The sequence below is a fragment of the Lissotriton helveticus genome, chromosome 8 (genome assembly GCF_964261635.1).
Source record: "Lissotriton helveticus chromosome 8, aLisHel1.1, whole genome shotgun sequence".
Classification (NCBI taxonomy): domain Eukaryota; kingdom Metazoa; phylum Chordata; class Amphibia; order Caudata; family Salamandridae; genus Lissotriton; species Lissotriton helveticus.
In genome coordinates, this window is record NC_136069.1 from 1,522,428,074 (window position 1) to 1,522,444,757 (window position 16,684).

Consider the following 16,684-nt stretch of genomic DNA (forward strand, 5'->3'; position numbering starts at 1 on the left):
GCTCCTTCCTGGTCGATGTTAGAATTGTTAGCCATGCCTCATTTATTAAATTTACACAACTGCAGGACCGACACATTTTAATTGGTTGACTCTTGTGCTTTTTAAATGTTGAGTAAGACTCCTCTGAGAAACTGCCATATCAACCTTTTTTTCATTTCTTCAATTGCGGACACAGTTGAATGTTTGTAGATAATGATCATAACTGTATTGTCATATTGCTTGGGATTCAATTGGCCCATTGTCAATGTTGTACCTTTATTTTTCTCACTGCAGGTCATTCGTGCTCTCACTTGATGCTTATGACCTTTTATATAGGAAGCTCAAAAGAAAGAAAAGCGGTATGACGTGGTCAAATATGGCCTCATCATAGCACTTTTTTTCTTAACTTCAAGCCATGTTGCACAGCAACTTGCGTGGTTGTGCAACATGTCTAAAAAACAATTGACAATGCCACTCAATCTCGCATAGGGAAAACCTATTGGCTTTGCCGATGCTTGTTTCAGATAGCATCTTCCCACAATACCATGGCCTCTGGTACCCTGGTGTCGGGTAATATGGCTTTCTTGTCAAGATGTCTCTCACAGACTATTCCAAATGGGTATTGAGCTCGTTGGCATAGACTTTCGCAAACGTTTTTACAGTCTTCTCGCTCACTGCATCACGTGACCTTGCCTGTCACTAATTTCCTGTTCTTAGTGCTTTTTCTACTCTACTTGACTTTTCCTTTTTTCTTTTTCTAGTTTATTGTCTTATTACTTGATTCACAGGCTTTTTAGTGACAGCCTAAATTAGTGCCTAGATTCCTCCACAGCAAAATTTACTTCTACATTGCTATTTACATTCTGTTGTAGTTAGAGCTCTTCTAGGGACACCTTCATACATTGCCCCTTGCAGTGGCTCAGGGTCCTTTTGAAGATAACACCGGACTTCTCTCTAAACTTACTCTCTGTCTTGGGAATCCTATATCCGTACCTTCTAATGAGAGCGTGGAAGCCTCCCACAATGTAACTTCAGATGCCTAAAGTCACCTTGAAAAGTTATTTAATGTCAAACTTAACTGGAGTCAGCACTTCTGTATCCAATACATGATGTGCATTTTACATTCACCTTTTACTCATGTTGGTCCCCCATTTAACAGTAATGTAGGTCAATTATCTTATATTCATCCGCATTGAATGTCCACCTCAAGAATACCGTGTGAGTCTGCAGTCGGCGTGAAGAAAAAGCCTATCCCTGATAATGGACAGCGCGGAGGGGCATAGAGTGACACGACTATTCGTAAATCCTGCAGCCTTGTTTCATCAATGAGTTTGTTCAATTGCTTGTCACCATGGATCTGTCTTCCAGTTATCCATAACCTCATTGAAACTTTCTCCCAGTATCAGCCTCCCAACTGGGACTTCTACAAGTAATCCACTTCCACTGATAACACAGCAATGCACATACATTCAGGGTCATCCATTCTTCCCCCGCTCAAAGGTCTCAAAGACCGTACCATACCTATCCCGACCATCTCGTTTTATCTTCCCTACTGCTTAAAATAGGTTTTTCCTATTGCCTCTCCTCTTGACATCACTTGTGTAAATATCGCCCCTTCTAGGAAATGACACTTTATTCACCACTGGTAGACCTGTTGCATCAGTGGATTTTATGCTAAAGGTTGCTTAATGTATTTGAATTACACCCCTCTTTGTATCCTGTCCCTAACACCATACACAACCAGGGGTATAATGGTCGCTAGGGTGGGCTGCCAAGTCTGTGGGAGAATTTTAGCATTTTGTGTCTCTCTACATAGGCTCCATTGTCTGGATTTTTGCCAGTCCCCACTCCAGCCTCCACCACCACAACCTGTGAGTTCCATTCTTACCCTAAAAATTATTTCCCCAAATCCTGCCCTATAATACCAATGTTCCAATTGCAAAGCTCCTCGCAGCTTTGAATGCAGCATCCCACCTCCTTCCACTCTAAGCTTCCAACCCAGATGCACCTTAGAAACCCTATCAAACTAGTACATACTCAACCAGCCCTCTCTCCCCTCCACAGCCAATGAACCCCCAGGATGCTTCTGCTGCAGTTTGCTTTCTGTTTTTGCTACAACACATGAAACGCATATCGCTCCTTGTGCCTTTTTTCGCAAAAGATATTTCTCGTTTTCTAATACAGTTATAGGGTTGCCAGTCTGATGTGTGCCTTCCTTCACACATTAGCTACATGACTATTACAGTGAGTGCCTTAACGGTACAATAGCTTCAATGCCAAGGAGCCTTACTAAGGAGGTGGAAAGTAAGGCACCAATGTAAGGCGGTTCAATTTTATTTCCATTTACCAACTGATGCACCCGCCTCTGAGTGTATTTCAGCTGAGTTGATTCCTTGCTGCTTACACCATGGCTCGAACAACCTCATCGTGACCCCCTCCTACTCCCGAGCTCCTATTTTAAGGATATCATTCCACAAATCAGTTTTAACAGTCGGCTTCAGGATGAGTCCCTGATTGACCACTACAGGTCTGTGCTCCGTTCATTTGGTCCCGGTCATGTCTATGTCGGGTTTCAAGCTTGTGCCTACTGAAATAAGGTCTTTATTGAATCCTAGTTTATAATGGGGTGTGGCTTGGTGTGATTGGCCAGGACTGAAAAGTTGTCAATTCATTGAATTGAGATGTAGAAATTATATTGGTGTTCATACAATGTGCTCAGATGTTATTTTTGGATGATAAGGTATGACAAAAGCTTGTGACTCCTGCGCCTGTGCAGCTGAGTCTTGTGTAGTTATTGAGTGGTAGAGTTGTATTTATGTTTATGGCTCTGTAAACTACAGGCATCATGATACCCACAAATCATGATGCCGGTCTTCTGCTTAGCCTGTGACAAACTAGGGGTTCAGCAGTCTGGGTTTGGAAGGGCAGTCTGCACTTCTGAAAGGAGTATGTTACCTCCCAAGGACAAGCTGCTCACTCCTCCTTTTGGGAGGAGGCCTGGCCACTACAACCAATGTTTCTTTCAAATATAGCACCATTGATCTTCTATCAGCTTTAAATTCATAGCGGGTTCTCAGAAACCTGAGTAAAGTTAGTAAGTTGTAGGCCATAGTTGTTTTCCCCACTTTATAGTAACTTAGCTATATGTGTCCACATTCATGGTTCATAGGTGCATACGGCATGAATGAAAAGAGTCACTTTAAGAGGTATATCTGAGTATACATGCACAGAACCTTGTAAATACAGCAGGTTCAACATCCAGCAGAAGACAAATCAAGCCGTACGGTTTAGGGTGCTGTAGGAAACTGGCACAGTACACCCGAGAAAGGATGTAAATGTATTGCGACTTATATAGCGCACGTATCACCCGAAGGTATCAAGGCGCTTGCTTAGGGAACCCGTCCTGGTATTCCCCTGTGAGATGCCCCGGCAGGGTATCCACAAGGTGAAAGCCAGGCATCCCGCCGCGAGGGGCCGTTGTGGAGATTAAGCAAGCTATTGCCCAGAGTCGCAGAGTGTGACCCCGTGAGTCGAGTAGGCACCGGAGCGAGAATTATCGAGTCCGTGGAATTTTTGAGCCCGAGACCCGCCGAGGCGGGGAATCGAACCCTGGTCCACGGCCGATCTCAGCATCCGGGTCTGCCGCCTCTAACCACTGAGCCACGCTTCTCCAGGATGATGTAAGTGGTGGTGATATAAGTGATCCCAAAAGAATTTAGGGGGGGGGTGCACTTGTTTGGCTCCTGTGCATGTAGTTGAATGTATGCTATGAGTGGAATTTTCCAGAGTGTTGTTTTACTGAGAGTTGGTTTGCAGATGAGAGTTCTAAGCAGACATTTCTGGGAGCTTCTGTTGGCCAATCCCTTTGGCCACTGCCCTGCCAAATCCAGCTTTGGTGGAACAGGTTCTTCGTTATCCCTAATGGGAAGGACCCAGGGCCTTGATCTGAGAGGAAAGACTTGTCCACAAGAAATGGACAACCAGGCACTAAGCCTCACTGAACCATAAGCAGGCACCTCCTTGTCAGGTGTACTAAGGCGTTGCAAATGGAGAGAAGTTGCCATACCTACTAATTTCTTAGATAAGCAGTGAAGATGCTCAGCACATTTTCACTAAAGGCTACCAAATTGCGTGATAAAGTTAAGGAAAATTGATGGGCAGTGAAGAGGGAAGAGAACCTGCTCAAACTTTAGTCTCCAGGCCTCGCCTCTAGCCCACATTTTCCTGACAGACTTAGTCTGGCACTTAAGTGGACCTGAGAGGGTCTTATGGATTGTTGATCAGACATCTGCTTGCAGAAGGTTGTTGATTCCTTGTGACTTAATGAGCTACTACCCACAGAGTATATATAGAACAGTTCTAGGTTTGAGCCGTCAGTGAGGGAAGATGTGCCTGTGATGGAGAGAGAAAGATTGTTCCCAAATGCATGGCACCCAGCCAGATTTACATGTGTGAATCTTTATTTCTAGGACACACAATGGAATGTTTCCTGGACCCACAACCAGGATGGGATGCACAATAGATGTTTATTTGGATCTTAGTATAACACCCTGTAGTATGTTACACAAATGGACCTGGAAATTAGCCCAGCGATTTGCAGGTTAGGGTCATACATATCCACACCCGAGAGGGGTGCACCAGAGGGGAAATCACATTAGGAGGTTCACCGAGCAGGGGTTGCAGGAATGTTACAGAGGTGGAATAGAAAGTAACTGATTAAAGTTGGATGACATTGTAGCCTGAAACTATATGCTTCCTACATCTGATTACAGGCACACTCTGAACTCCAGCTCTTCGCAATATTGCCGACCGGTGTCCACACAGAGTATCACCAGTACCAGCTCAGGGGACAGTGAAGAAAATTATGTTGCAATGGTAAGTCTGGGGTATGTTCTCAATGCTGGGTCAGTGGGGTGATCCGTACATTTATGTTTGGCCTGTCTGAAACATACATAAACATCGATTCTGCAAAGTGAATGACCTTGCAGTGCTAACGTTTAAGAGTTTATACACAAATGTATCTTGGGGAAACCTGCATGCCATAGTTCCATAAAATCAAATGACCTACACATGAAATTTTAAAATTTGCTTTGTTTGTTTTCTACTAAATTTGTACAGCTCTCGAGAATAATAGTTGTGGCTTTTTGTCACTAACTCAGGCAAAGCACGATGAAAGTTTGCTATGAAGCCACTGAGAAAGACCAAGGATGACTCTAGTGCTCCCCTTCCCTGCATGCACACACAACACATATAACCACATTCAGTGACATTTTCTCCTATTGAATGACTTGGGTTGACCCCCAAGAAGTGGGTACCTTTGGAACCGGAGTACCTTAGGGGATGCGGATATCTGTCTAGTCTGTTCATTGGCTGGTTGGATATCGCATGGATCCCAAGGAATGCGTGCTACAACCTATCAGACAGTGAACCCATGTAATCCAGGGCTAACCTGTCAAGCACGAAAATATGCCACAATGTGAGATAGCAACAGTTGAAAAATACTTTACTGGAGCATTGTGGCAAACCTGAGAGCAAATAATGGTCAACAGAAATATAATCCTCTGCTCTAAAGGTAACCAATGCATGCGCTCACCCTCCAGACAACTCTTGTTGCCCCTAATTGCATTGTCTCCAGCAGAGCCATGGGCGGACAGTCCGGCACAGGTGTGTGTACACTTCCTACTATGCCCATTGCTGGTGTGTTCTTTGCTAATGCAGTCCCAGAGAAGCCAATCTCCACAAAGCTGAATGTGCTGTCCACCACAACTCTAAGGATACTCTGCACTGCAGCCGTGGAGATACCACAGCCTTGGCCTACTCTTCACTGCAGCACAATATTGTCCTATGCAGCCATTTTACTGTACATATGAGCTTTTGTGCTAATTCAACCTAGGCAATACTCTCTGGCCACAGCCTTGGGCATAGTCTTCAAGGGATACAGTGGCAAACAATTCATCATCTGGTATATTCTCCACTATGGGCCTAAGTGAACTTCCCGCTCTCTGGTTACTCTCTTGAAGTGCCACGCTCCGTGGCTCGATCATCTACTTCATCACCTCAGACATGGGCGTACTCTCTGCTGAAGCCATAGGCATAATCACGACTGCAGCCCTGAAAGCACTTTCTACCGTAGCCTTTACCAAACTCTCCCCTGAAACCCTGGGTGTCCTCTCCGCTGCAAATTATGAGAGCCCTGGACATACTCTGCTGCATATCCGTCTGTACTTTTCAATTCAACATCGGGTGTGTGTTTTTTACTGCAGCCTGGGTATACTCTCCGCTTCAGCTGCAAGCATGCTCTTTGCCATATTGTAGGTTAATCTGACTACCTCAGCTCTTGGCATACTCCACTGTGGAGCCCTGTGGGTTCTCTGCATGGTAGTTGGATGTGTACTTTAACCTTCAACTCTCTGCTGCAGTCTTAGTTGTATTTCCTCCTGCAGCTCTTGGCGTAATCTACAGTGCAAACTATGGGTGTACCATACTTTGCAGGCATAGCAATGCTCTCCGCAGCAGCCTTGTACAATCTACTGGAGTCCTACCATCCAGTCTGTGGCTTTCAAGAGTGTACTCTCCCCTGCAGCCCTAGTCATGCCCTCTATTGCAGCATTGTACTGTATGCTGGAGTCTAATGCAGACAAGCATGTATTCTTCACTGCACCATTAATTGCAGCGTCCACTACTCCCATGTATTTAGTCTCCATTGTAGCTCTAGCCACATCCTCTGCTGCAGCTATGGTGACCTCTCCTCTGCAGCCCTGGCAAAAGTCTCCACAGCAGCCATCGGTGTGCTCTTCGCGGTAGCCCTGGAGGGATACACACTTTGTCGCTGCCCTGCGCATGCCAAGAAGGCTGTGGATAGTACTGTCCACAGCCTACTTGGCATGCACTCTGTTCTCAAACAACAAATGCATTGAAATGTACTTACCTCAGAGACAACTTCTCTATGCTGTGTAAATTCCTGCCTACTTCACTTTATTGATCGTCTCATCCTTTCCATTTGCTTTGTTTTTTTTCACTTATTAGCAAAATCCAGTGTCAGCCTCTCCAGTCCGCAGCGGCACTAACAGCCCGGCTCCGAAGAAGAGCACAGGGAGCGTGGATTACTTAGCCTTGGATTTCCAGCCGAACTCGCCGGGCCCGCACAGAAAGGTAATTATCTAAATGGTATTCCCATTTCTAAAAATGCAGGAGTTTCCTGCATTCCTCTTCGGAGTACTCCTCTTAAAAGCTGACAGTCAGATCAATACATTGATCCAGTGCTTAAATTGTAATAATACATAAATAATATAGTGCAGGGTTCCTAAGTATATATTGGAAGTCGTTCGTGCATGGCAGGGTTGTCCAACCCAAGGATGCCTAGTTTTGATTCCACCTCATGTCTCTATCACCATACACGCAGAGGTGGAAGTTCTGGTGATTGGTGTATGTTGTCCTGTTGAAGTTTGAGGGTATAAGTGTGGGGGGAAAGGATTCTGGTGGGAAGGAGGTGGAAACCGAATGTTTCCCGGTGGATCAGTTAGGAGGGAGTATATTGTCTCAGACAGCAGGGCAAAGAAGTAAGTAACAGGAAGTAATTCAGTACTACATTATAGGGAATGATGGTGGCAGTATGTTGCAACAATTTCTAGAGGAAAGACTTGGATGCCAGGAGATAGCAAGCAAGTGTCTCATAGAGAGGTTATGTAAATTGCGAATGGATGAGGGAGTAAGAGGGAATTCAGGCAAGGACAGACTCTTGGAGACACTCACTCAAATCCATGTTGGAGTGGAGCTGCATTGGCACCAGGAATTTAATAGGCTCAGTTGCCACGTTAATACGGTAATAGGACATCCACCAATGTGCAATTTCTGCGTTACCCAAGTTTTCCCTAGTTGTTATAACATGCTCAGAATGAGTATCAAGCAGAGAGGTAGTGGTGAGGCCAAGAATGACAAGGAAAGAGAATAAGAACGTGTGGCTGTTTATGTAACACTTGCTCATTCAGAATGAACAGTTTTGTAGTGGTATAAATAACAGGTCACCCATTAACTATTGTAGTCGAACTTGATTTGATTTGGGATTTGTATAGCGCTCAAATTCCCAAGGGTGTCTTGGTTATGTTATGTTATGTTATATAGTTTTTATATAGCGTACGGCTACTCAGTAAGAGTGTCCCGACGCTTTCCACCAGCACCTCAGAGTAAAATAACACAACACAGCTAAAAACGGAAGACAACAGAGAGAAATAATAGAAACAGTAGGCAATAAAACAGACTAAGAGTTAAAAAGCCAGGTCTTCAGGCCCTTCCTAAACTGGAGCAAATTGGCCGTGCTGCGGAGTGGGAGTGGAAGCAGATTCCAAAGCTGGGGAGCTCTGCAACTAAAAGACCGCCCTCCAGCACGAGCCTTCCTCACCCGCGGAACCACAGCTTTAAAGAGGGATTCCGAGCGAAGAGAGCGGACTGGATGATAGAAAGTCAGTCTCTGCTGCAGATATCCAGCCCCTGATCCATGCAGAGCTTTATGCATCAGGGTTAGGGATTTAAACTGGATCCGCTTCCTGATGGGGAGCCAGTGCAACGTCTGAAGCAACCCGGAAGCTCGAGCTCGTCTGCCTAGGCCGAAAATCGCCCGGGCAGCAGAGTTCTGCACCACCTGAAGGCGCTGGACCAGGTAATCAGGGAGGCCAAGAAAGAGAGCATTGGCATAGTCTATCCTTGAACCGACAAGAGCCTGCACAGTAATCCTCCTGTGCTCCTCAGACAGCAAGGGCAAAGATTTGCGGAGCATCTTCAGGATTCCGTAGCAGGTGCCGGCCAGGCCAAGAATATGACTACGTAGCGACAGCTGGTTGTCTAACCTGACGCCCACATTTTTGGCCACCAAGGAAGACTGTGCTGGAGGGTTCATGTCGGACGGCCACCAATGCTGCCACTCCGGATCGGCAACGCAACCAAAAAATAAAATCTCAGACTTGCCCGAATTGGCCCTCAGACTGTTCCGCTGGAACCAGTCGAAGACCAATGCAAGACAGTCCCGGATTCTCTCTCCATCAAACTCTTGGTCTTTCCCGCATGTGAAGAGGAGTTGCGTGTCGTCGGCATAAGAGACGATCTGGGCCCCGTAAGCCTCCACCAAGGCCGCCAAAGGGGACATAAAGATGTTAAATAACGTGGGGCTCAACACAGAACCCTGTGGAACCCCAACTCCCAATGGCGACATCTCGGCGGAACTCTGGGAGACCCAGACCGTCTGGCGGCGGCCTTCAAGAAAAGAAGTAAACCACCTGAGCACCGTCCCCCTAAGGCCGATGTCATAAAGCCTAGCTAAAAGCGCCTTGTGGGGGACGGTGTCGAAAGCCGCCGAAAGGTCTAACATGACCAGCATGGCCCTACCGCCGACATCCAGGGTCTCCCTGATGATCTCAGTAACCTCCAACAGAGCAGTTTCCGTACTAAAATTAGGACGGAAACCCGATTGAGATGGATGGAGCAGATTATTAGCTTCCAAAAAGCTCGACAGGACACCGTGGGCATGTTTTTCCGTTATCTTCGCCAGCGCTGGTAAAAGCGAGATTGGCCTGTAATTCGCCAAAGCCTCGGTGTCAAGACCCGTTTTCTTTAGGAGGGGGATCACCATCGCTCTTTTCCAAGAACTGGGGACCCTACCCTCCCTCAGGGAGGCATTGAGGATGGAGTTGACCAGTGGATTCACCACTGCCGCCATCCCGGGCAAAAATTTGGCAGGGCAGGGGTCAAGTGGCGAGCCGGATTTAAGATTGGCCAGCAGAGTCCGGGAGACATCGCTGGAAACAGCAGGGAAATCGGACAGCACCGCCGCAGATGTATGCGGAAGTCTGCGGACTGCCCTAACAGCGCTGCTTCCGTCCGGTCCCTCCACGAAGGTAGCCTGAATATCCTTGATCTTATTTGTGAAGAAACCAGCAAGATCACACGCCCAAGCATCCGCCGAAGCTGGTGGGGGCGGATGGGAGCTGGGGGTTGTAAACTCCTTCACAATATTAAAGATCTCCTTACAGGAGTTCGCAGAGGCCTCGATCCTCCTAGCCAGATAGTCCCTCTTGGCACCAAGGATGTCCCGATGGTAGGCCTTCACCGCCGCCTTATAAGCGATTTTGGCCTCCCCATCATACAGAAGGCGCCAGGCCCTCTCGGCCACCTTGCACTGGCTCCGAGCCAAACGAAGCGCCTCCGTGAACCACGGTGCAGATTGCCGTGCCACCGTGGACCGGGGGGCTCTCCTAGGGGCAAGATCGTCAAGCCTATCGGTGAGCCATCGCTGCAGAGTCTCCGTGTCGCTGTCCAAATCGCCCGAAAGATGACAAGGGTGATCCAGCAGCGCCTGCTCTAGCATATCGGGTGTCACTCTATGCAGCGCTCTCGAGGCCGGTCTGAGCGCAGTAGGCGCTCTGTGATCCGAGTGCGCACATTCCAACACCGAAAAACTGATCAACCAGTGGTCAGTCCAGAGCATCTGCAGGGTATCAACTGGTGCTTCAATTAGCCAATTTGTCAGGGAGGTGGATGGAAGAAAGACAAGAGAAGACTGTGATATGCAACTGTGTAAAGTGATTCTTCACAATGAAAAAATGCAAGCACAATTGAGCAGAAATGTACACCCGGAGCTATTGGCCACACATTTGGACAGAAGAGGAGAGTAAGTTAGGGGAAATAATAGAAAATATTATATCAAGGTAATGATGGAGACAAACATAAGGGATTCATCCAGAAAAGCTTGGAACAGAAACAGGGGCTGAATAGTCTTATGCTGTAAAGCTAGAGGCATCATAGGGTCTATAAGTAAAGAGCAGGTCTGAATTTGAAAGGTTGAATAGCCCCTCCAGTCGATATTTGATTAGATTAGATTAAGTTTTTATAAAGCGTGATAGCTACCCGCAGGCGTCCTAGCGCTAATGATTAACAGGTGTGTATGAGGAAAGAGACTGTGTTTATCTGCTGAACAGGAGAGTTTTCAATTTTTTCCGGAAAGGGAGAAGAATGGACTCTGAGCGAAGGGAGAGGGTAAGGGAGTTCCACAGTCTAGCCGAGTTCACAGAGAAGGTTCGGCCTCCGCACCTCGCTCTTTGAATCCTGGGGTCGCTTGCTCGGAAGGCGTACGCCGACCTGAGCGGTCTGGTGGGATTGTATGGATTGATCAGGGTGTGATTAAGAACTGCTCCTTTCCTCCAGAAAGCGCGGTGGGCAATGCACAAGCTTTTAAACTCGATTCTTTCCCTAATAGGTAGCCAGTGGAGATCTTTCATTTCAGTTTTCACGGGTTGACGACGAGGGATGCCCAGGAGGGTACGGGCGGCGCAGTTTTGAATTACCTGGAGTTCTTTTAGGGTTGATTGGAGTGCACCCAGGTAGAGGGCGTTCCCAAAATCCAGCCGAGAGAGAATTAGGCCCTGGATCATAATCTGTTTTGCCTTTAGAGGGAGGAGTGGAAGGATTTTACGGATGAGCCTGCTGAGGATACCCAGGCAGGTAGCAGATAGTTTAACTGCCTGGTGATTGAAAGTTACTGTCTTATCCATCCAGATTCCCAGGCTTTTAATGGTGTCTTTGGGTTCAGGGGCAGAGCCCAATGAGGATGGCCAAATGGAGTCGATGGATTTTAGCGGGGAGTTACCTAATATCATTAGCTCTGTCTTGTCTCCATTTAACTTTAAATATGACTGGGTCATCCAGGCGCAGACGGCTTCCATGCAGCCCCTTAGAGTACTTGGCTGGGATGAAGGGTGATTCAGCGTTACCACCAGCTGGGTGTCATCAGCATATGATATAGTTTGAACACCGAAAGGGCGGATGATCTCAGCAAGGGGGCGCATGTATATATTAAACAGTGTGGGGCTCAGGGAGGAGCCCTGAGGAACCCCACAACTGAGTGGTTTACTGGGTGATGTGATGTTACCCTCACAGACTCGGAAGGAGCGGTCTGACAGAAAAGATTGAATCCAGGCCTTTGCCCTGGAACTGAGTCCTAGACCTGAGATCCTCTGCATAAGGATGTCGTGATTTACGGTGTCGAAGGCGTTGAAGGGACATTTTGACTTTTCAGTCAATTTATAGATAAATTACTGTGGCTAAAGTAACTTTTGTGCCACTATTCTGTTTGCATTTTATGGCCCAAAATTCGTTGACCTAATGACTTTCTTTCTGTGTATATAGCACTGTGCTGTTTATGCACGTCTTACATTCACGTTTTAAACGGTATTTGAATATAATATTAGAGTAAATATTTGCATTATTGTAACTTGTTTGTATCTTGTGGCTGTAAACATTTGTACATGTTAAAAAAATAATTCTTAGCAAAAGATTTAGAGAGAACCATTATTATTTTACAATTGTATAATCAGGTTCTTCTTACCCTTTAGGCCACCATGTCCAAATACAGATATCCTTCGAATCCATAAGTGCCGTCGGCTTCTATGTATACGTGTATATAGATTAACAGTGATCATGAATATTATTTCTTTTATATTTTTAAAAGATTTATAATGGGTTTGCTTAGTAGAGCTTGCTTTAATAAGAATTGTTCCTGATTACATTTTGCCATCTTGCATTTGTAATTGCTGTGTTCTTTTTCCCCTACCTAGCCCTCCACATCCTCAGTGGCCTCCGACGAGAAGGTTGACTATGTTCAAGTAGACAAAGAGAAGACCCAGGCCTTGCAGAATACTATGCAGGAGTGGACAGATGTTCGACAGTCTTCAGAGCCAGCCAAGGCTGTGAAGCCATAGCCCGTTGGTCTTAATACCCACTCAGACAAATAGACTTGCGAGCAAGTTGGACCATTTACGGCTGAGAGTCACAGCCAGAATACACCAGCTCAGTTTGCTGCTGACGCTGCTGTTTTTCCTTGACTGTTGTTTTGGTGACTTGAACTGTTACCTTGAGGAGGAAGACTTGCCTGACACTGTTCATTGGTAAAGGACCAAGGATGCTGTTCGCTGCCTGCATTGGTGCCATTACGTCCGCCACTGGAGGCTAGCCCGGGAACTTGAACTAGCAATACACGAAGGGGACTGGTACATTGATAATGCATGTTTCCTTAGAAGTTTAACAAAGAGCAACTTTTTTGATTGCTGGAACTGTCACGCAATACATTAGTACTTGTCCTTCCACAACAAATTCTGTCCCGTTCTACTTTTCTCCAGGAGGATCCGATCCTATTTCGAGAAACTTACAAAGGTGTTCATATCATGAGTCGGAAACAAACTACAACTCCTTAATGTGATAATTATTGTATCATGATCTCAACCACTTAGTAAGCCAGTTTGTACCTGTTTTCCATATTTCTCTCTGGCACTATAAATGGGAGATAGGTTGAATTAGTGACCTACATGTAAGCGATAGACCGTTATTGGAGTTCTGCTAAATAAGCAAGTGTTGAAATAGGATGGGAATATGTATAATATGACAAAAACATGACTGTTGTGGTTACAGGCTAGAGATTGTAAACGTGCTTTGAAGTAAAGGGAGGTGATGTAGGCACAGAGTATGGACTCCAGTCAGGAGTGCTTACTTCAAATTTTGAACGCCTGGATGGGCAAAAGCTGGCAAAGTGTGAAATAGCTGTCAAAGAGGACCGTTTTCTTACAGTATGCCAGTAGATTCTGTTGATGACAAAATGTTTCGTTTGTAGGGTGGGCGAGATACAACTCTGCTGTTGCAGTTATGAGGGTGGCTGGTGTTAGGGAGCCATGGGAGAGTTGACACAACAAAAATGATAATACTTGGCTTTGTGTTGATGGGGGTTAAGTTGCACACATGCATAGAAACTCCAGCATGCCAGTAGTCCTCTTCTAAACATGGTGTAGGCTCCACCAGAAATCTCACCTATAATTTGGTAAACCATTGTTAACCCGTCACAAAAAAACATGCACTTAATATTCATGACCTTTTCTTTTTTTGTTGTGTGATGTGCCTCATAAGCCGTGCTTTATAATGCAGCATCATTAAAGTTACAAAATTTCAATTTAAAAAAAGTGTCCTAGTTGAAGGCAATGTTTCCAGTGAGCTGTTCAAGCGGAAAAAAAGTTTGAGAACTACTGTTGTTTATTTTTCTGCATTTGGTGTTCATATTGATATTGGCTGATGGGGTACTTCACAATTCTATCACCAGTAAGTACCATCTCTCTTATCATGCCATCACTTGAAGATTCTAAAAGAGTTTATCGTTCTGTGTGTTCCAAAATCCCCAGAGGGCACCACTCAAGACAACCAATAATAGAGGCTCCTTTTCCTGGTTCTGAGGGTTAAAACTGGAGCATCAGAAGGATCCATGAGCCTAGCCACAACTGTGCTGACATTTTCCTCTAGGGTGAAATAAGGAAAGGGGCAAAAGTAAGCTGTGTTCCATTTGTATGTGTAAAAGTCAGAAGATGCACCAAATTAACATTATTCCTGTTTTGTGCAGTGTTTAGATTTGTACACTGTAAGTGTTGAATGAGAAAGCTAAGCAAGTGACAGATACCTCAGATATACATGTGGTTCTAAACCAAGATCTTGTTGTAAATAAGATAAAATATGAAAGAGGTGAAATGATATTTAATCATGTTAGGATTTGGGTATTTAAACCACTGTGGTATTGCTCCTTCAAGTACCCCTCTTTAATCTTCTGCAATTGCTCACACTCCTGCGATTCGTTTTGGACTACCACCGATCCTCTCAGGACTTGTAAGAGCAACAGTGCTCAAACAGACAACAGAAGTACAGTATTCATGGAAAACTGAGTAATGGGATAAAATGTTGTCTAAATATAGTCAATAACATTAGCATCTGGAATGAATGATAGAATGGGGTATTCAGACCAACAAAGATATTTGGGTAATAGCTTGTGTCTGTTACATTATTGAATGCAAGCTGGAATTCCTGACTAATAACAATGTTAATTTTTTTATTTGGAAGCAAAAAGCTTCGCCAAATGAATACAATGGTTTTCAGTTGTGAAATTATTTGTCAGGTCTGAGCATTCCTGTTTCCAAGCTGTGCCACACCAGCAGCGTGTCACATTGTAGCAGACTTAAGGGTGAGGTATTTGATGGTGTCTTATAGGTTTCAGTCAGTAGGTCCTGTTTGGTAAAGCTGTACGTTTTCTAGCATTTAAAGTAATTTAATCTGCAAAGACAATGTTTCTGATTACTTGGGGATTGAGATCACAGTTTCTGCGCTCTGCTGAAATGTTTGCAGTAGAATCTGAGCCCTTTCTGAGTCTTCGTTTAGATATATTTCAGAAAGTGTAAGGATTGGAGTAACTGCAATTTCTCTTGTTGTAATCTGAGTATTAGCCCAATATCGTATCTATCCTTGTTCGGGGGTTATTTGCTGGGTTGGCGGAGAATTTGTAAGTGTAAGGACTCCTACCTGCTAAGGAACAGTTAAAAACTCTGACGCCAAATTTAAAACCAGTCTAGCTTTGTGACACCAGTGTTCATGCTTTTTTAAATCTCACTTTGCTATGCTTTTGGAACAATGCACCTTATGTTCGTACTTCTTTGGTATCCAGCTGAAGTAGTGCCCATTTCCTCACTGGGATACAGTTGTCTTGTAATGAACAGCATAAGGACAATTTAGTGTTCATCTGACTCTAAAAAACTGTGTTGTGTTGCACTTAGTCCATAAAATGCAGACTGAACTGTGTAACTGACATGTTTGTTTGTGTAAGTTTTGTTAAAGTCATATCAATTTTCCATACAATAAGTACCTCCAGGAGCGACAATTAAGATAAGTACAATAAGGAAGGAACTATTGTTGGTTTAGCATTATTATTGTTAAATCGTATTCATGCTAAACAGATAGAAGGCACTTTATTTGCCCAAAATGTTGTCATTCACACATCACAATTAGCAATTGAACTAGCTCTAAGAGAAGATTTGTTCACAGAATCCTTAAATAATGTTTTTATTGTTTCTGCATCTTTGCTATACCAAATATTCACCAAAACTTTTGGCATAAACTTCCAGAAAAGACCATCAACCTGCATCCAAATTGTGAGCACCATAAACTACAAAACTTTACAATGTCTTCATTGATATATCGCTTGCTCCGAGAACAGTGTTTTCTAAAACTGTACCCCAAAAAAGTCCAAACTCATTCACACAGTATAATATAGGGTCTGCTTCCAGAGAAAGTGATAATAACATTTGCTGTGACGCTTAAATCATAGCTTTCTTACTAGAGCTTGATCGATATGCTGGTTCTTCATTGAATCGGATCTCCACCCACCACAACTCTTCCAGTCAACACGTCTAATTTTGAAATCTCCTGCTAAAACTATTCCATGTTTATTACTTTTATCAGAAAACTGAAAACAAGTGTACAGGTCTTGTGTCTTTTAATCAAACTGATGTTTACACCCAAAGCAATGATGCCTGAATACGTCTCATAGAAGTTGCCAGTGGTTGAGATTCACGCATTCCACCCATAACATTTTTGTTTTTCTCACTGATGCTTACCTGGATGAAATGTTTCTCTGAATCTCCCCTCTCTTAAGTCAGGTACTATGCTGCAAGTTATCCAATAGGATCAATACATTTTCGATATTTCAGTTTGGAAGTTTACTATTACTGAATATTTCTTATAATTCAACATGCTTCCCCCAAATCGCTACCGAGTTGTATACTGAATGTAGTGACGTGCCAAGACCCAGGACTATACCCAAATCTTTGCCATCGATACTGTCCTGCTTAAAAGTGTA

The 16,684-nt window shown here is 44.6% G+C and overlaps 1 protein-coding gene across 4 annotated transcripts in view; it reads left to right on the top strand.

The window, feature by feature from the left end:
- Positions 1 to 13,864, top strand: part of GAB2 (GRB2 associated binding protein 2) — a 555,459-nt gene extending 541,595 nt beyond the window's left edge. For 3 of the 4 annotated variants that reach the window (XM_078658493.1, XM_078658494.1, XM_078658495.1), the window contains exons 8-10: positions 4,752 to 4,854; positions 7,006 to 7,131; positions 12,582 to 12,862. In XM_078658493.1, the coding sequence (XP_078514619.1) occupies positions 4,752 to 4,854; positions 7,006 to 7,131; positions 12,582 to 12,725 (373 nt within the window). In that variant the 3' untranslated portion in view covers positions 12,726 to 12,862. Of the gene's footprint in view, positions 1 to 4,751; positions 4,855 to 7,005; positions 7,132 to 12,581 lie in introns of all 4 variants that reach the window. The other variant, XM_078658492.1, reaches the window with a different exon arrangement.
- The last annotated feature ends 2,820 nt before the right edge of the window (positions 13,865 to 16,684 follow it).